The sequence below is a fragment of the Lissotriton helveticus genome, chromosome 11 (assembly GCF_964261635.1).
Source record: "Lissotriton helveticus chromosome 11, aLisHel1.1, whole genome shotgun sequence".
In the NCBI taxonomy this organism is placed as follows: Eukaryota; Metazoa; Chordata; class Amphibia; order Caudata; family Salamandridae; genus Lissotriton; species Lissotriton helveticus.
The window spans coordinates 334,216,251-334,237,228 of record NC_136072.1 but is presented as its reverse complement, the minus strand read 5'-3'; the positions used below and the strand labels follow the sequence as shown (position 1 = coordinate 334,237,228).

Below are 20,978 nucleotides of genomic sequence, written 5' to 3'. Positions count from 1 at the left end.
AGTAGGTAGCAAATTATATTTTGGATAGAAGCGTCCAGTGGATCAATGTGATTGTTGGTGCAGTAAATAGCACATCTTTTCCATTTTGCAGCATAGGAAGCTCTAGTAGTAGGTCGCCTAGCTTCTTTAATGATGTTCATACAGTCTGGTGGCAGGTTAACGTAACCAAACTCTAAGACTTCAGGAGCCAGATCGCTAGATTCAGCTGACTTCGATCTGGATGTCTAATGTCTCCATGGTTCTGCATTAGCAGGGATGGGGACAGGGACAGTCTTTGATGCGAAACTAGTGAGAGTTCTAGCAGAGTTGAGCCCATGTGGGAGCTACTAGAATTAGTTTGAGAGACGGTTGTCGGAGCTTGCGTACCTCTAGTGGAATTAGTGGGAGTGGTGGAAAAGCGTACGCAAATCTGCCTCACCAGTTCATCTATATCGCATTGCCCTTGAACAACAGGTGTGGCAACCTGGTGGCGAAGGTAGGGCATTTTGCGTGGTCGTGTGTGGCGAACAGATCTATGTCTGGTTGGCCCCACTTGAGAATGAATGGTAGAAGAACTTGTGGATGTATTTCCCATTCGTGAACCTGTTGGGTGTCGACTTAACAGATCTGCAATCTGATTGTGAACACCTGGAAGGAGTTCGGCTAGTAGATATATTTTCTGAGGGATGGCCCATCTCCAAATGTTCTGTGCAAGCTGGGACAGTTGCAGTGTGTGTCCCCCCCTGTTTTTGTATATAGTACATGGCTGTCATAATGTCCGCCCGGATTAAGACAGCTTTGTTTTGTACATATATCTGAAATGATTTTAGAGCTAGGAATATTGCTAGTAGCTCTAGATGATTTATGTGGAGCATTTTCTGTTGAGTGGTCCATTTGCCTTGAGTTGTATGTTGGAGGAGATGGGCTCCCCAACCTGTGAGTGATGAGTCTGTTGTAAGTACTATCTGTGGAACAGGTTCTAGAAATGGCTGCCCTTTGGACAGGTTTTTGGTGTTCCACCACTGCAGAGAGCATTGTGTGCGGCTGTCCACCAACACCAGATCTGTAAGATGTCCTTGAGCCGGATTCCACTGTAGTGCTAGACATTCTTGTAATGGACGCATTTGAAGTCTTGCATATGGTACAATAAAAATGCAAGATGCCATCATGCCTATGAGTTGCATGAACACTTTGGCTGGAAGAAAATGTTGGTTTAGAAAATTTGCAACTACGGCTTGAATGCTCGCTATCCTGGCTGGACTGGGATATGCTAGAGCTGTAGAGGCGTTTATTGTGGCTCCCAGATATTGGTGTATATGGGAGGGTTGGTGATGCGACTTGGTGTAGTTGATTGTGATCCCTACGTCGTGTAATGTTTCAATCGTTTGATGAGTGTGATGAACACACTGAGTGCCTTGGCTTTTATTAGCCAGTCGTCGAGATATGGGTAGACCTGAATCTTTTGTCTTCTGAGATGTGCTGCTACTACTGCGAGGCACTTTGTATACACTCTTGGTGCAGTTGTTACTCCAAATGGGAGGACTTTGAACTGGTAGTGTTGTCCGTCTAGTTCAAACCTTAGATACTTCCTGTGAGAAGGATGTATGGGAATGTGGAAGTAGGCGTCCTTGAGATCTTATGTGGCAAGGAAGTCGCCTTGTTGTAACAGTGGTAGCACTTGTTGTAGAGTGACCATGTGAAAATGATCTGATTGTATGTAGAGGTTGAGGTGCCGGAGATAGAGAATTGATCTTAGTGTCCCGTCCTTTTTGGGTATTAGGAAGTACAGCGAGTACACCCCTGTCCCTTGATGTTGTAAGGGTACAATCTCTATTGCATTTTTTTTAAGCAATGAGAAAACCTCTTGTTTTAGTAGCTTAAGATGTTCTGTGGCCATGGGACGGTGCCTGGGTGGTATGTGTGGAGGGGTAGCTGTTAGTTCTAGGCAGTAACCATGTTGGATAATCGGTCTTACCCACTTGTCTGTTGTGATGGAATTCCAGACAGGTAGGAACTGTGTTAATCTCCCCCCGACTGGAGTAAGATGTTGCAGGTGGAGCGGAAGGAAGTCACTGTTTAGTGTTGGGAGAGGTACGGTTGGTGCGATTACCTCCACCCTTATTGCTGTTCCCTCTATATCCTCCTCTGAAATATCCTCTATTGGGGGATGTTTGTGTGTTGGATTTAAAGGAAGAGGAACTGTCTGCTTCCATTTGTTTGGAGGCTCCTCTGTAGAAGGAACAACTAAAGGAGCCACATGTTTGTGGGGACTGTAAAGCTCCCATTGATTTGGCAGTTTCAGTGTCTTTCTTCATTTTTTGCTAGTGCAGTGTCCACAGCCGGACCACAAAGTTGTTGTTGGTGGTTAAACGGCTGATTAACTATAGTAGTTTGGACTTGAAACCTGAGGTACATAACCAGGCAGGACTTCTAAGGAGCACACTAGTATTTATTGCTCTAGAAGCAGTATCTGCTACATCAAGTGCACATTTTATAGATGCATTTGAAATTAGTTTACCCTCTTGGATTAAGTCATTTGCTTGGGTCTAATATTGTAAATGTGGGATACTTGTAAAGCGCACTGTTACTCTACCCGAGTGTCCTGGCGCTGTAGACCGCTGGGGAACCCGTCCTGGTTTTCCCTGTGAGATGGCCCCTTTCTGGGTATCTCCAGGGTGAAACCAGGCATCCCCGGCGTCTGTGGGGGGCCGTTGTAGAGATGAGGCACGCTTATTGCCCAGAGTTACCGAGTGTGTTCCCTGGTTAGAGTAGGCACTGAGGCGAGAATTATCGAGTCCGTTGACCCTGGTCCAAGACCCTGCCGCGTCGGGAATTGAACCCTGGTCCCGGGCCGTTCTCTGCTTACAGGTCTGCCGCCTCTAACCAGTGAGCCACACCTCTCCACAATATTGGTCAGGCAAATGCTGTAGAAGAGTATCGAACTGGTCGTAATGTGCCATGACATATCTTGCTAGCAGTGCTTGGGTGTTAGCTATGGCCATGTATTGGCTGCTTGGGCAGCTATTCTTTTGCCTGAAGCATCTATCATTTCCGATTCTTTATCAGGAGGTGGACCTTCTCCTGAAGTTTGGCAGTTAGCTCGCTTCCTAGCGTTAGAAACTACTAAAGAATCTAGGGGTCTTTGACCTTTAATATAGGCAGGGTCTGAAGGTGCAGGCCTATACTTTTCTATTCTTGGGTTTAGAATCCTAGCCCATACAGGATCTTTAAATACTTTGGTGGCGTGCTTAATGACTCCTTTAATCATGGGTAATAATTGTACTGACTTTTGGGATTGCTCAAAAGCATCTAATAAAAAGTCCTCTTCTGCTTCATCTGAGTGCATTGTAACACCATGAGAGATGGCAGCCCTATTGATTAAATGTCCAAAGCCAAAATTTCCCTCCGGAGGAGATGGTTTTGAGGGGTATGTGTGTGGGTCTGGGATGTCTTGTGGTACAGGGTACTCCCAATCAGGTGGGTCAGTTGGGTAAGTGAAAGGGTCATCTGGGTCACCCCCAAGCCCCATGTCTTCATCATCCTCATTAGGTGGAGGTGTATGATGTGGAGAAAAATGAGGTGGAGAAGGTTCAAGTAGAGGTTGTAGGAGAGTAGGGTCTGCAATCCTATGATCACCCAGATTTTTGCTTTTTGCTGCACTGGTTTACGACTTTCCCTGGCTGTGGGCCTGCTAATCAGACCCACAGCCTAGCTGTTCTCTCTATCCAAATTGTACTCAGGTACTGAATTGGCACTGGGCCCTCTCCAAGTCCCTGTACCCAGGGCTGAGGTGTACCCAGAAGTCTCCCAGGGGCTGAAGCATGTATTATGCCACCCCTGGGCTGACTAACTAAACTGACACAACTGGCTGCACAACAGCTGGGGCAAGGTGGTGTACTCACCCTTTGCTTTAGATATAGTATACCTATATCTAACCCTAAAATGGACACACAGATCTCCTATCAGTCACTCCTATGGCAGGCCTTAACAATCCTGAAGGCAGAGTGCTTGGAATCGTGTGAGATGGTGCTCTGGCATGAGCTGAGCCTGTCTGCGGCTTTCGGGATCCATCCCTTAGCCGTTTCCATGATATCGCATACCATATACTCTTAAGTGCATTATAATCCTCGCGGTTATATGCCAACTCTGGTATCGCTTTATCAAAACATGTCGAGTAAGGTGTCATACGAATTGGAATACTAACCCCTCGCCAATTCTGGCGACGGGGTTAGCATTCCACCCTTCTAGAGGGACACGACATGTATGTAACCCCTAACCCCGGTTAAAGTCAAACCGAGCCTCAGCTCCACAAAATGGATGCTGCCACCGAGACACAAGTCTGCCCTCCTGCTGCTGGGAGTCCTCCCAGAGCAGGAGATAAGGACAAAGGGTTTCCTGCCAGGGGCGGTGCCAGCACCGTCCCAGACAGGGTTTTGTGTATTGTAGGTAGGCAGGGCTTTAGAGGAAGGTGACTGCACGTGGCACCCCGGTGCTCACTGTGCATAGGCTGGCTGGAACCAGTTCCAGGGTCACTCCAGACCCTGTGCTGGGGAAAAGCCCGCCAAGGAAGTGGGTGTAACCACCCCCCTCCTAGTCCCACCCATAGGGCAGGACTTAGTCGCGTGCCAGCCCCTTTTTACAGGATAAAGGTAGGAACTGGCCCCCTTCCAAATCAGATCATCTTTGAATCCTGAAACTACTTTCTGCGAAAGGAACTCAAGACTTCTTCCTAAGATTTCTCCCTTGTGACTAAGGAGTAGTCACCCTGCATCCGCAGGCACCATCTTAAGAACACTGCGGTCTGCTGCAAGTCTCTCCTCCGGATCAAGACTGCCCAGCTCGACGAGAACCGGCTTCCCTGGCACCTCTGACCTCTACCTGCATCATCAGTCACGCTGAGATTCGTGGGTGAGACGAGACCTCGAGGGACCGGCCATCTTCAAGACTGCACGACTTCTTTCCAGCAAGCCCGCCGAGTGAATTCCTGGTGAGTGCTTTGGGGTCCGAGAAGCCCCCACCCTGAGCAGCCCCAGCACCGAAGTGCAGCCCTCCAGCATCTCCACGATCTGCGTGGGGCCCTTCTGCTTTTTGCTGCTCACCGCGTTGTTTGGCTACTAGCCCGCTGGCTTGTGGCCTTCCTGACGACGCCCGACGACATTTCTGCTGCTGGTCTGGTTGCTCCAGACTGGCCCTTGCTTCCCTCCATCGGAGAAGTACCCTGGACCCTCCTGGTCCACTCAAGACGCCATTTTAGGTCCACCGCGTGGGCCTTGCATTTGCCAAGACTTGTTGCCCAATCCTGGGTCCAGCGACGTCGACAGCAAGAACCTTCGTGGGACAGCTCGCACCTCCATCCTGGTCGCCGACAACGCCTCCTGGGCCGAGAGACTGCAGAGCCCAGCAGCGCCCACTCACCTGACTGCGGTGACTTCGCCCGGTGCCATCCTGGTGCCCACTTAATCACTGGCTAGTGATTCAAGAACTTGGTCCCCTCTGCTTTCAGGTCTTCTTCTTCTTGATCCAGGCTTGGATCCATCGAACTTTTCTTCACTGGTCGCCTGCCAGCAACTTCTTCCTTCCAGGCTCCTGGTCCGGCAACGAGATCCCCGACGTCTTTTCAGACCTATGCAGCTGCAGCCCCTGGGCTAGGTAACTTCGGCACTTCGGTGTCCCAGCATAGCCTCACTATCCTAGGGTCAGGATCCACTGTCGTTTTCTTCCTACCAGGTCGGGTTCGCCCGTGAACACTAACTTTGCCTTTACTAGCCTCCATAGACTTTGTCCCGCATCCCGCGTGAGAGTGCACACTCTGCACCCGAGTCCCCTGGGCCTCCTAGTAGTAATCTAACGATTCCCTAGTCAAGTCCTAGCGATTCCAAAGCCTATTAGAACTGTTACTTACCTGCTAGTAATTCGCATTCCACTTTTAAAGTATATGGTTTTTCGTGCCCCTCGGGCATTTGTGTATAACGTGCTAACTTAAAAGTATTTTCGTAAGAGTTTTGTTGTGTGCCTAGCACCCTGTCCTCATAAAGAGTACAGGGTTGTTGTGATTCTAATAAATACACTGTTTATTTTCATAACACTTGTGTGGTGTCCTTTCACTGGGTGTTCAAGGGGTAATGTGATGGTAAAACAGCTGGCTTAACACGCCCTCTAGAGTCTTAGCCTTAGACTGCTCGTATCCATGCTACTAGGATAGCTGGTCTATAAGGTTGACTTACAACCAATCATCAATAAGGGTTGTTTGGACTGATATATAGTGATGACTAGAATAGTGAGCACTGCACATCAGGCCAACTTCTCACATAGGTGTAACAGGTTTAGGCAGAGGAAGAGGGTTAGGAGGAATTGTAGGAGAAGGGTGCATTGGAGATGTGGCAGAGTCCCTCTTCATCACAGGCACTGGAGGAACAGGTGCGGTATCTAGTTTCCTCTTCTCTGTGGTGACGTCCTGTTTTTGGGTCAATCTAGATCTTTTTCTGCTTTGGATCAATAGGATTTGGTTGGAAAAGCTCCTCTTCTTGATGTACCGCTACTGGTGCAGATTTTTTCGGTTCCGAGCGGGGTTGTTGCCTGTTTTTGTCTTTAGCCTTAGGAGTTGTAATAGAGTCTTTTGGCGTAGGTTTTGGCTCAGAGTTTTGTCTTGGGCGTCAAAGCTGTTTTTTTTTCGGTGCGGAAGCCATTTTGTCTATGGGCTTAGGAGCTTTCGAGCCCGGTTTGTCTTTCAAAGTCGACGGCGTCCGAACCGGTTTCGGACCCGAGACTTATTTTGGTTTCAGTGCCGAAGGGACTGGAACACTGAACGTGCGGTTTGCTCGGTCCAGAGCTACCGGAAGGCTTTTGGATTTTCTTCGGAGCCGAGCTCGAGGGCGGGGTTTCTGAAGTTTGTTTTTGGTCTCGACTGGGCCCAGCAGGCGGAGTGTTGACCATTGCCTTCTTTGGTGGAGGTATTGGGGTAGGGGCAGTAATACTCACGCGTTAACCCGGAGTAATGGAGTCATCCGAGTAATCTGCCTCTGAAACGATTGAGATCTTCGGAATCTTCTTCGGGAACATAGAAGATGCCCACCGGCTCCGGAGCTGATCTCTGCATGATATTTCAACGGGCCCTTCGATCTCGGATGGTTTTCTTGGATCGAAATGAAGCGCAGGCTGGACAGCTGGACTCGTCGTGTTCCGGTGAGAAGCACATGTTACAGACATTGTGATGGTCACTGTGCAGGAACTATCCTCCACACTGGGGGCATTTTTTGAATGGAGTCCTTTCCATGAGCTGTAGGCCTCACGGCGTGGATAGGCCCCAACGGCCGGCGTAGACAACCGGAATCGATGCGATTAAGTCAAGCACAGGGCTTCGTTGTTTAGAAGTGAATTTGAAAGTTTAAGTAAGTTTTTTCGCATCGAACTAATAGTTCGAACCGGAGCAGAAAAGTTCTATCTGAACCCGATGGCGGAAAAAAACAATCTAAGGATGGAGTCAATGTCCAAGGGCACAATCGTCCAAGGAAGGAGACACCTATCTCGTGACTACAAAGACTTCTTCCAAGACAACAACAAGGTGCAAGCATCCAAAGCGAACACCAGGTGGTGATGTAATGCTCAGTGTGAGATCTGCATCTCATATGCCTCAAACACACTATTACTCACTTGTTGCACTGGGAATAAATTGTAAAAACCTGAAGATCATTATGGGGGGGTCAACACTAGCCATTTACCAGGGAGAGCCATCCAGAATATGCATACATTGGAACAGTTAAACAAGCCAGTGTCCCTAGACTAGAACCACGTAGCCACATACATCAGTCTCCTTCACATCCTGGATGAAAGCCCAGTTATGAGCAGCACACGTTCCAAGTTCAATATGAGGCAACCATCAACAGCAGTGCTAGGCTAATCTAACAATAGAGCCAACATTCGGAAAATTTACAGTAAACTTGTGGGCTCCTGGAAAATTTAAGCCGCCAAATCTTGAAGGTAGATATTACTTGTGTATCTACTGAAGATGCTATAAATATGGTTGAAAAATAAAACCCTTCAAGTAGGTTGGTGGTAGAGAGATCACAAGTTAGGAATCCTCCTGCCGAGCCATAGGAGGAGTTGAACATGCTGATGTAGCACATACCTTCTCCTCATAAATTTTCTTGATACGAGCCACAGCCTGGGCAAGCTGCTCCTTCTCGCCCGTGAAGACAATCTCAGTCTTATTCACACTTGGTGGTGGAATGTTGATGCGCGTCCCAGTCTCCTGCATGATTTCGCCCACCAGTTTATTGTAGGGGCCAGCAATAAAGGGATGGTAAACCTTCTCCACTTCTAGGCGTTCCACGGCACGCTTATCCTGGTGGAAGGAAGCGGAGAAAGAAAGCCATTGAAAAACAAATGGTTCCATGACAGACAGAACTTCACTGACAGCACGGTAACATACCTGCTCGGCAGAGATCAGCAGGATTTCATGCCGTGCCTTCTCAATGCCTTCCTTGGTTCCAGTGATCTTTATCTGGTTGCTGGTGTCTTCAGGGCGAGGGATCTGGATCTTAGTGGCAGTTTTGAGCTCCAGGTCCTGCAACTTTTCACCGTTCTTACCAATGACAAAGCGATGGTGCTCCTTTGGTATGCCAACGGTTGCAGAGGCCTAGTGAGAAACAGTCACATTACATTTTCCAAAATCAGGTAAAAGTCCAAAGACCACTCACTTTTCCAAAAATATTCACATCAACAGAGAAGTAGAACCAGATGTACTAAATAGCTGAAAGAAAAAGAAAAGTGCAATTTGAATATTTTTCTCTGAAAAAGCACATGGTAAGGGGGCATTTCATGCCTCGATGAACACTTAGTGACCTCTGTTACTTCACATTAAAGTTAATGACCATACATATAAGACCAAACCTAACAAGTAAACAGTAGAAATTAACTTCCAGTCCAACACATCAAGTTAGGCTACCAGGACAATAAGAATCGTTAAGTATAGTATTCCAAAAGATCATAAAGGGGAACACCATTACTAGCTTCACAAAAAGTCTGATTATGTGGAACAGTTAATATTTACAGTCAAGTACGCTGCAGAGTTGCATTCAAACATGAATTTCATCAAAAGCAAACATCAGAAATGTCATCTGCTTTTCAAAAGAAACATCCTATAAACAGACTTGCAAAGGTTAAGGAAGAAATGTTCCTTGTGACAAATGTTTCCATTCTTGGCCAAGGCTAAGCTATCTTGAGGGCAAGCTGTTAAACCTGTAAATTGCTTGGTTGTATGCCCACCCAGATTCTACCATCCAGTTGTGCAGAGACAATACGGTTTTCCCTCCAAATTTCTCCTTTGCTTTGACCTGTATGTTAAAACAGTGTACTCCTAGCCACCATTTTGTGTTCACAAGCCAGTGAAATGCTGCCCTTTTACTCATTTAGCAATACCCAGCCCACACCATCCACAAACAGAGCAACACACTCACACCAAATGTACACCACGCACAACATTATGCACAGATTAATGTGCCAGCATGCACTACAAACCCAACCAAACAACATCTACACACCCTACTATCCCAACTACCACACATATCCACCATCACCTTCAAACAGTACACAACTATCCTATACCACTAACTAATCCACTCATCACTAACAACGCCAATCAACACCATACATAACTAAATCCCAGACGCATTCTCCCTGCTGTAATTACACCTAACAGACCACCTTTTATCACTAACATATAATCGTCCTTCCATCGCTTGTCCAACAAACACCCTCCTGTCCCTTCTACCATAATAACACTAACGCACAACACACACACACACTGCACACCACCACACTTTGTAACTCTTGCAACAAACCAGTCTAAGATAACACTCACCTCTACTTCATTCCCTCCTACACTCAACATACACTCTACTCAAACACATCACCACCCCCTCTACGTCACAACCCCCTCTCACAAACAATACTACACAACCAAATCCATTGCATGAAACATACATCAGTACCCTTTTTCACTACTCCTCAAAAGCAAAACATAACACACCAGCACAACAAGATCTTCAAAGCGCAACACCTCAGAATACTTACCATCACAAAATACAAACATATACCCACCTTTCAAAGCACACAAAGGAACAAACTCCAATGCCAAGCTTTCACTCTTCCACCACACCGAACACAGATACAGCAATACAGCAACTCTTCTAACCTCCTCTCATCCATTGGACAATTTAGAACATTACTACATGACCCACATGCTGCACCACCTCCCTTGACTCGTACACCTTCCGCCTTAAACACAAGTAAAAAAATATAAGCAACATGCCACACCTCACAACTTTGCTTCCCCATGTCTACTTCCCAACAATGTTACACCACAAAAGCAACACAGCACTCCAACTCACTCTCAAACACCATCTCCAACACATACCCATCAAAATGCCTTCTTAGCATGCTGGATGAGGAACACGATACAAAACAGCTACTCTATTGTTATCCTAATACAGCTAATACCAGCATTAAAAACACACCGGCTACAAACCCACAAAATACTGATAACTCTTCTACCAAACTAAGTCCCACTATCACCAAAGGCCACTCACTAAACTGTCTACTAATAAATGCTCGATCCCTCTCTAAAAACAAGCATCACATCTACGAACTTCTCACCGATGCAAAACCAGACATACTATTCATAACCGAATCATGGTTGGGAGATGATATGGCTCCAGTCCTGCATGAAGCCATTCCTCTAGGTTATCAAACAATCACCCAAAATCGTACAGCCAAAAAAGGAGGTTGTCTAGCGGTTGTATTCAGGAAAACAATACACATCACTAAAATTGACAACATCTCCATAAAGAATTGCGAGGCTCTTCTAACAAGATGCAATCCTACACTGTCTTCCACCTGTAACTTCCTGCTCCTTTACAGACCTCCGCCTAGCAAGGCAACATTCCCAGATGCATTTCTAGACAGTTTCAAACCTGATAACAATACACTCCAACCTATGCGTTCTGGGTGACCTTAACATTTGGTTTGATAAAACCAATATGACCCATCCTAATACTGAACTAGTTACCTTTCAAACTAAAACTCCTCAGCTCTATTAGGATCTTCCACAAAGATGTAAAAAAGGACAGTTAACGAACCATGCGGCTATTCAAAAACGTGAAGGTGCTATTAACAAAGTGGTAACACCTGTTTGGAGATTTCTCACAGAATGTTTTCTGTAGAGGTACGTACAGAAAATTTAAAGGCTGATGTTGGCAAGCTTCAAACTCAGGCAAGGGAACAAGATGGCATTATAAAAGATCTAATGGCAAAGGTTGAAGACCAAGAAAACCGAGCAAGGAGAAATAATTTGCGTTTTCTCTGGATTCCCGAAGGCATAGAAGGAAGTGATCCAAGGGGCTTCATGTCCAACCTTCTTAAATCTGCATTCCCGGAACTCAATTCTTTGGAAATGGACAGGGAAATTCATTGTGCCCATCGTTTTCCTCTAACTTTACCGAAACGCTCTAACAAACCACCTCAATATCCATGGGCTATGCTGGTCAATTTCAGAAACTTCGTACTACACGAAGCTATTTAGGACCTGGCTAGGCCTACAACCAAAAGAGAACACAAGGGATTCATGTTCTTTGTTAGACCGGATTTTGCCCACGCAACTGTCGAACGCAGATGGCGAATGCGACAACTTTTCACTCCCTTCGAAAAAATTGGAGCAAAAGTGTTCTTGCAAAACCTAGCTCGTCTAAAAAATAGCTTCTGGGGAACAACGAGAAGTTTCACAAGCGAAATCCAGGCAGAGACTTACCTAAAGGAAATATCGGAGACAGTGAAACAAAATAATGGCAAATAGAAAAAAAAAATCCTGTAAATCGTAATGGGAAGGAGAAACCCGAAGACTTTGACACTGCGGCGCTAATATGTGAACTGGCTAGAACCAAGAACTTGTAAATATTATGGGTCACATCCTGAAGAGGGGGTGGGAACTGGATACAGCTTGTTAATCAAATATGATATTAATATTTGGTCTTGTCTAAAAATATTTAGCGAAACGGCTGAGCTGACAAATGAGCATTCACTGCCCTCCAGTTGATATATCTAGGATATACATGACCAGGACACAGGGCAAGCTGAAGCGCACTGACTATACGGACGCCCACACCTGGGTAAACAGGGACCCAGGACGCCTCATAGGGTGGAAAGAGGGGGGTGGAGGGGGGGTGGTCAAGGGGGAGAAAGGGGGGGAGGAAGGGAGGGAGGGGAGACCAAGGGAAGACACACACCAAAGAGATTGGTTGCAGGGCCCCAAAAAGAGCAAATTCGCAACAGGGATTTAAAAAGCTGATACACACGCAAGAAAATAGATGTAGGATCTGGAAAAGTGTTAATACACTATTGGGATATAAATCGCAAGGGCCAGAAAGGAGCAAAAAAAAAAAAAAAAATTTTTTTTTTAAAAACACGGATATAACTCAAAGAAAGATTTATAAGAGGGATGGCTAGATTAAGAATTGTATCATTAAATATCTGCGTCTTAATGATTTAAAAAAGAGGCAAACGGTAGCAGAAGGACTGCATGCTATGGAAGCCAACATAGTCTGCTTACAACAGACACATATAGAGGGGGGACAACGACATTTGTTAAAATCTTTAGGGTACCAACTTATAACCGCTTCCACACAGGGAACCCGTACAAAGGGAGTGGCCATTCTTGCGAAGGGAGGCGGCTTACAATTTAATCGACTTGCAGACAAGTTTGGAAGATGGGCCATTACAGAGTGCCGCTACAATAGTGGGCAAAACACTGTGACCTTATGTACAGTTTATGGGAATGTGGGGGGATGACCCAGATACTTTACTGAACATTTCTAATGAACTGGTGCATTGGCCCTTACCTCTTATTGTATGTGGTGACCTTAACCTACACCTACCAGGGGATTGGACTCCGGGCCCTAAATTTAAATATCAAGGGAGGAAACCTAAAGTCTTTAGAGCATTTAAATAGCTGTGCGAGCTGCATGGCTTGACGGATGGATGGCAACTGGGACACCCCGGGGATCATGGATACACTTTCTTTTCCCACCCCCACTCCCGTCATGCCCGGTTGGATTATATACTCTTATCTCTAATTCAGTCAGGGACAGTTGCACTATAAAGAAGCTCCCAAGGGTACGATCAGATCACAAACCACTAGAACTTAACATTGCATGCAGCAGTGCCACTAGCGCTAGAAGCTCTTGGACCTTTGAAAGAGCCTTTTTAAGAAATGAAGAGTACTGCAGGCATATGAGAGAGTGGCTACCATCTTTTTTTAGAAATAAACCTGGGTAGTGCTGCTGTCGAGGTAGTATGGGATACAATGAAGGCTGGTATTAGAGGGGAGACACTGCAATTCAGTCCATACAAATAGAAAAGGTAAACAGCAACCAGAATCTTTACAACAGGACTTGAATAAAGCGGAGGCAGATTTGATCATAGCTGTACAAACAGGTCAGGGTACGGAGGGATTAGCGCAAGTTGCCATTGCTAGAAATAGGATATCTGAGATCTTTATGGAAAAAGCCATCACTAAAGCTACGATATACAAAGAAAAAAACGTACGAACTTAGCGAACAAGTGGGACACCAGCTAGCAGTGCGTACAAGGGAGGAGATGACTGAAAATATGATCAAATCCATTAAGGATAGCGATGGCGTGCTGAGATTAGAAGAGCCCGAAATTAGAGCTGCTTTTCAAAGCTTTTATTTAGAATTGTATAAGGAACCGATAAGAGATCAACAGGATCCAGGGGAATATCTTGCTCAAGACTTGAGCGGGCGCCTGGAACAAGAGGATCAAGATGGATTGGATTCTCCCCTTAGCTGGGATGAAATATTACTATCCATGAAATCATTGACTGCTGGTAAAGCAGCAGGGGTAGATGGTATCCCTACAGAGTTTTTTGTTGAATTCGCAGAACAACTGAAAACAATTATGCTACAGCTCTTCAAATCCATACTCCAGGGAGGGAATCCACCTCCATCTTGGTCCATGGCAAAGATCATGATCTTTCTGAAGAAAAATAAAACTCCCTTGGAGATGGGCTCGTATCGCCCGATAACATTGATTAATGGAGACTCAAAGATCTATTCCAAACTCCTTGCAGGGCGACTGGCACCGATAATCCATAAAATGGTGTCAAATCGACAACACGGATTTATCCCCGGCAGATCGACAACTGATCACATACAGAGAGTGATCTCCCTATTTGACTATGCAGAGACTACAGAAGACCCTATGGCCCTTATCCTACTGGATGCAGAAAAGGCGTTCGATAGGGTCTCCTGGAAGTTTTTATGGGCAGCTGTGTCAAACTGTGGAATAATGAATGGATTTATTAAGGCTATCCAAGGACTCTATGTCAACCAGAGCGCTAGTGTCGTGATAAATGAGAGTATGTTATGATCAAGAGGGGAACCAGACAAGGGTGCCCCTGCTCGCCTCTCTTATTTGCGGTGTATATCGATCAATTTATCCACAAACTTGAAAGCCATCCTCGTGTGTCACCTATTATGATCAATAAATATGATACAAAAGTCCTAGCTTACGCGGACGATATATCTCTAGTTACCACCAATCCCAACGAGGCTATTAAGATGGTCGAGGAGGAGGCGTTACGATTTGGCAACACCTCCGGATATAAACTAAATACAGGGAAAACCCAGATTGTCATCAATGATAAAGTAGAGATGAGGGACATTAGAGTAGTGGAGCATGCTGTTTATCTCGGTGTCAATATAAGCACCAAGGTAGACAAAATTGTAAAGTTAAATCTCGACCCATTAATTGGGCGCACCAGAAAAGATTTGATCAGATTGGATAATTTACATCTGACTATTGGCGGTAGGTGCAATGTGATTAAAATGTTGCTCTTACCTAGATTTTTATATTTTTTTTAGAACAATTTGTCTTGAGTTTTCTCCGCACTACTTTAAAAATATTGAATCTGTTTTCTAGATTTATCTGGGGATTCAAGAGACCGCAAAGGGCACTAAAATGGATTATGCTACCGAAAGAAAGAGGGGGCTAGCTATGCCAAACTTTAGGATTTACTATTGGGCAACAGTGGCTAAATATTGCGTGAATCTGGTAGCGATTGACTCTAGCAATCTTTTAATCCCTACCCCACAGGAAATGGTTCTAGGGGATAGAAGCAAAGGGTGTTTATGGCGCCATATCAATGATAATTTTTTAAAGAAAACTAAACTCAAGACTATCTAAAGCATTTGTAAAGTTTGGATCAATATCATCCGCAAACTCTTAAGGTTAGGACGTTTCTCTTGCGATACCCCAGTTAACTGCAACACCGATCTCCCAGAGATCTTTCAGGATGGGTGCATGCCTAGGTGGTTTGGGGCAGGGATTACCCAACTGGGCAGCTTTTTTACCGCAAATCGGGTGAAAAGCTTCTCGGAGCTCCGTAATGGCTATAACATCAGCAATAGGGATTTTTTTAAATACCTGCAGATTAGGGATTTCTTGTCAAGGAAAATGGGGGGGCGAGGCAAATTTCAAAATATTGCAGCCATAGATAATTTGTGTATGGCAACAACCCCTAAAATCGAGGAAATTTACAAGGAGTTGAATAGCACTTTACCAGATGATCTTGATAAGAATTTTGCTAGGTGGCAGACCAACCTAGTGGTGCAGATAGTAACCCCCGCTCGTGCGCTAGAGTTTGCCCAAACATGGCTAATGTCCATTAAATTGCAAGCGCAATTTTATTAAAACATTTTTTGCCCTATACTACACCCCCTATAAAATGGCCAAATGGGCCAGCGGTCAGGGAACTACTTGTCCACGCTGCTCATTGGCTGCAGCTGACGACATTCATATGTTCGCCACATGCTCGGCACTTACAAAACTTAGGATAGAGTTATCTAACTTCCTATCCAACATATTTCATGTCAAAATCACTATCTTCTCTGCAGAAATAATACTAGGAGTGGCTGGAACCGAGCAGCCAACAAATCAACAGGGGCTGATTTTTGTAGCTATGGCGGCTCTCAGACTGTGTATAGCCTCCTCATGGCTGGACCCTCAGCCACCGTCCTTCACGCAATGAGGGCAAGATTACTTGCAATCTGTAGTGTGGAGATGGCCATATGAACAAGTTACTTACCTTCGGTAACGATATATCTGTAAGAAACAGTAGTTAGTATTAGATTCCTTACCTTAGAATATCCCCAGGCGTCAGTCTGGATCCGGAAACTTTTGCGTAGCAGTACCCCTGTGCGTCGGTAGGCGTCGTCTGCAGGCGTCCCCTGCGGCTCAGAGTCCGTCGTCGGCGTCGTGCGCCGTGATGACGTCGCTGGAGTATATAGACGCCGCCTCCGCGCGCTGACGTCAGTTCTTTGCACACAGCTTTTCCGCGCCAGAACACGCAGAGCCATGTAAGAACCAACACTGGTGCCATGCGAAACTAGGGCCCTGAAGGGGATGACCTTAACCCTATGTATCAGTTCGCAGAACGGGGAGGATGGGCGGGGCGGTAAGGAATCTAATACTAACTACTGTTTCTTACAGATATATCGTTACCGAAGGTAAGTAACTTGTTCATCTGAAAGAAACAGGTTAGTATTAGATTCCTTACCTTAGAATAGATACCCCAGCAATACCAACCCCGGTGGTGGGTCTGCGAACCAATACAGCTTACACCAGAAAGTCCTGGAGGACAGAACGGCCAAAAAAGCCATCCCTCCGGACTTGACTGTCCAGGCAGTAGTGCCTCGCAAACGTGTGCAGCGAGGCCCACGTAGCTGCCTGACAAATTTCCTGCAAGGGGACTCCCCGGCCCAGGGCAGTAGTAGCCGCCGTGGCCCGAGTGGAATGGGCTCGCAGCCCAACAGGAGGCTCCTTCCGAGCCAAAGAGTAGCACGCTTTGATGCACAGGACGACCCACCGAGAGATGGTTCGTTTATGTACCGCCCTTCCCTTCTTCGCACCCACGTAGCCAACAAACAGTTGGTCATCCACCCGGAACTGGCGTGTGCGATCCATATAAACTGAAAGCGCACGTTTTGGGTCCAGACGATGGAGCCGCTCTTCATCCTTTGAGGGATGCGGAGGCGGGAAGAAGGAGGGTAAGGTGGACTGCCCGATGTGAAAAGCAGAAACTACTTTGGGCAGGAAAGAAGGTCTAGTTCTCAGAACCACCTTGTCTGGATGAATGGACATGAAAGGAGGTTTGACAGAAAGAGCCTGGAGCTCACTCACTCTCCTGGCAGAGGTGATGGCAACCAGGAAGGCCGTCTTTAAAGTGAGAAGACGGAGAGGACAGGAATGAAGTGGCTCAAAGGGAGCGCACATCAAGAAGGTCAGAACCAGGTTCAAGTCCCAGTGAGGCATCACGAACGGAACAGGTGGATACATGTGCGTGATGCCCTTCAAGAATCTCGTTACAATAGGGGACTTGAACAAAGAAGGTTGATCAGGCAGCCTTAGAAAGGCCGAAAGGGCAGAAAGGTAGCCCTTGATAGTGCCCAGAGCAGAGCCCTGCTGGGCAAGAGAGAGAAGAAAGAGGAGAACCTCGGAGAGAGGGGCAGAGAGAGGGTCCACAGCCTTTGCTGTGCACCATGCCACAAATCTGTTCCACCTGCAGGCGTATACAGACTTTGTGGAGGGACGCCTGGCTGCCAGAATCACATCACAAACTTCAGGAGGCAAGTCAAATGGCCTCAACTGTCGCCGCTCAATCTCCACGCATGGAGGTGGAGACTGGACAGGTTCGGGTGGAGGACCGTCCCCTGCTGCTGCGACAGAAGGTCCTCCCGAAGGGGCAGGCGGATCGAGGGACCGACTGACATGCTGAGTAGCTCGGGATACCAGTACCTTCGAGCCCAGTCCGGAGCCACAAGGATAACTTGGGCCCGGTCGCGCCTGATCTTCTTCAGCACTCTGGGCAGAAGTGGTATAGGCGGAAAGGCGTACAACAGACCGCAGCTCCACTCGCGCCGAAAGGCGTCGCCGTGCGAGTGCCGTCTTGGAAACTCCAACGCGCAGAACTGATGACATTGCGCGTTCTCTTCTGTGGCGAATAGATCTAACCAAGGCTCTACCCATTGCAGAAAGAGTCCTTTCGCCACGTCCGAGTTCAGACGCCATTCGTGATCCACCGAGCACCGACGGCTGAGTTCGTCCGCCCTGGCGTTCAGAGAACCTGCCAGGTGTTGAACCGTCAGAGTCACGCCCTGACGTTCCAGCCATTGCCAGAGGCGCAGAGCCTCCTGGCAAAGGGTCCACGACCCCACTCCGCCCTGCTTGTTGCAGTACCACATGGCGGTGCTGTTGTCCGTGAACACCTGCACTACACTCCCGTTGACAAAGGGGAGGAATGCCTTCAGTGCTAGGCGAATCGCCCGCAGCTCCAACACGTTGATATGGAGCCGGGACTCCGCCGGAGACCAGATGCCTCTGATCTCCGCCTCTTCCAAGTGGCCTCCCCAGCCCTGGAGGGACGCGTCCGTCACAACTACGTGCTCCGGTTGGGGAAGGGAGAGGGATCTGCCTCTAACCCAATCGCGGTCCGTAAGCCACCACTGCAACTGTCTCGCAGTGCCCTCCGAGATCAGGACATGGTCGGATAGGTTGCCTTGATGCTGGGCCCACTGAAACTTCAGGTCCCACTGCAGAGCCCGCATCCGCCACCGGGCGTGATGCACCAGAAGGATGCAGGAAGCCATCAGCCCCAGCAGCCGCAGCGTCAACCTGACCGAAACCCGGGATAACGGCTGAAAGATGGGAATCAAGGCCTGTATATCCCGGACCCGCCGTTCCGGAGGATAAACCCGAAACTGCGCCGAGTCAAGAACCGCTCCGATGAAAAGGAGCTTTTGAGAGGGACACAGGTGTGATTTCGGCACATTGATGGAAAACCCCAGCTCGTGCAGGAGGTCTGCCGTCATCTGAAGGTGGTGGACGACTGTCTGGGGCGAGCCCGCCTTCAACAACCAGTCGTCGAGGTAGGGGAAGACTGAAACCCCTAACCGGCGCAGATGAGCTGCGACCACCGCCATCACTTTCGTGAACACCCGTGGGGCGCTGGTAAGGCCGAATGGGAGCACGATAAACTGAAAGTGCTCGTGGCCTACCGTGAACCGTAGGTAACGCCGGTGGGCCGGCAGGACGGGGATGTGAAAATACGCATCCTGCAAGTCCAACGCCACCATCCAGTCTTGCGGGTCTAGAGCAGCCAAGACCTGAGCCAAAGTCAACATCTTGAACTTCTCCTTCCGGAGGAAGCCGTTGACGTTCTGTAGATCCAAGATAGGACGTAGGCCCCCCTTGTCCTTCTTGGGTACCAGAAAGTAGTGGGAATAGCAACCACACCCTACTTCTGGCCCAGGAACGCGCTCGATGGCCCCCTTGGCCAAGAGGGCCGTAACTTCCTCCTGCAGAAGTGTCAAGCTGCAGCACCCACCTGTCCGATGTGATAGTGCGCCAGCGGGAGTGGTGATGGCGAACCCTGCCACCCACTGGCGTCACATGGGCCTGAAAGCACGGACTAGGAGGATTTGGAGGCTGATTCTGCGGGGGGAGGTGTGGTCTGACCTCGCCGTTGTCCCCGACCGCCTCCACGGCAGACTCCACGGCCGCCACCGCGTTGAGAAGTGTTCTGCGGTGCATGGCTGGCAGCACGTGTGGGACCGCCCCTTCCTTGGCCACGAAAGGAGCGAAACAAACCAGTTTGCTGGCGCTGGGTCGAGAGACCCAAGGACTTGGCCGTGACCCTGGAGTCCTTGAAGCGCTCCAGCGTGTGGTCCGCCTTGTCGCCAAACAGGCGACTGCCATCGAACAGCATGTCCATCAAAGTATTTTGGACATCTGAAGAAAAGTTGGCGGATCTCAGCCAGGCGTGGCGACGAATCGCCACCGTCGTGAACATCGCTCTGCCCAGCGAGTCGGTCGTATCAAGACCACACCTGATGGAGTATCTTGCTGCATCTCGGCCTTCAATCATATCCTTGCCGAGCTTTACCCGTACCTCCTGCAGGAATTCTGGCAGCAACTCCGCGACCGTATCCCACAGAGAGTGGGTGTAGCGGCCCAAGAGGCATGCGGTGTTGCAAGACCGCAGTCCCAAACTCAGGGATGAGAAGACCTTTTTTCCATACTGGTCATACCTCTTAGATTACCGGTCGGGCGGGGCCGACGGGAATGCGGTCTGGGAAGTCGAGGCCTGTGTAGGAAGGTAGATCCCTGACTATGGTTGCCCCCAACTTTTTGCCTGGTGTTTTGCTGGTTTTCTGACTTAGTTGACCTGGGGCCCTGCTATTCAGGACCCCAGGCCTACTGCTCTCTCTGTAAAATGGATTCCATGTACCTTAGGTACATATCTAATTGGATACTGAGTCACCTTATCAGTCCCTGTACAGGGTACCTTAGGTACCCAGGGCATAGGTGTACCCAGGGCCTACCAGGGGCTGCAGCATGTATTATGCCACCCCTGGCTGGCCATCCAAATCTGACACAACTGGCTGCACGACAGCTGGGGCAAGGTGGTGTAATCACCCTTTGCTTTAGATATAGTATACCTATATCTAACCCTAAAATGGGCACACAGATCTCCTATCAGTCACTCCTATGGCAGGCCTTAACAATCCTGAAGGCAGAGTGCTTGGAATCGTGTGAGATGGTGCTCTGGCATGAGCTGGGCCTGTCTGCGGCTAGTGGTGGTGGTACTGCTGGCCGTAGTACTGGTAGTGGTAGTACTGGTGGTGGTGGTACTGGTGGTGGTGGTACTGGTGGTGGTAGTGGTAGTACTGGTGGTCGTGGTACTGGTAGTGGTGGTAGTGGTAGTGGTAGTACTGGTGGCTGTGGTAGTGGTAGTACTGGTGGCTGTAGTACTGGTAGTGGTAGTACTGGTGGTGGTGGTGGTAGTACTGGTGGTGGTGGTGGTACTGGTAGTACTGGTGGTGGTGGTACTGGTGGTGGTGGTACTGGTGGTGGTAGTGGTAATGGTAGTG

At 48.0% G+C, this 20,978-nt stretch overlaps 1 protein-coding gene across 4 annotated transcripts in view; it reads right to left on the bottom strand.

Annotated features, from left to right (window-relative positions):
* Positions 1 to 20,978, bottom strand: part of HDLBP (high density lipoprotein binding protein) — a 1,657,332-nt gene that overhangs the window by 1,368,535 nt on the left and 267,819 nt on the right. For all 4 annotated transcript variants that reach the window (XM_078665718.1, XM_078665720.1, XM_078665719.1 and 1 more), the window contains exons 6-7: positions 8,408 to 8,614; positions 8,105 to 8,320 (exon numbers count right to left, since the gene is read on the bottom strand). In XM_078665718.1, the coding sequence (XP_078521844.1) occupies positions 8,105 to 8,320; positions 8,408 to 8,614 (423 nt within the window). The remainder of the gene's footprint in view (positions 1 to 8,104; positions 8,321 to 8,407; positions 8,615 to 20,978) is intronic.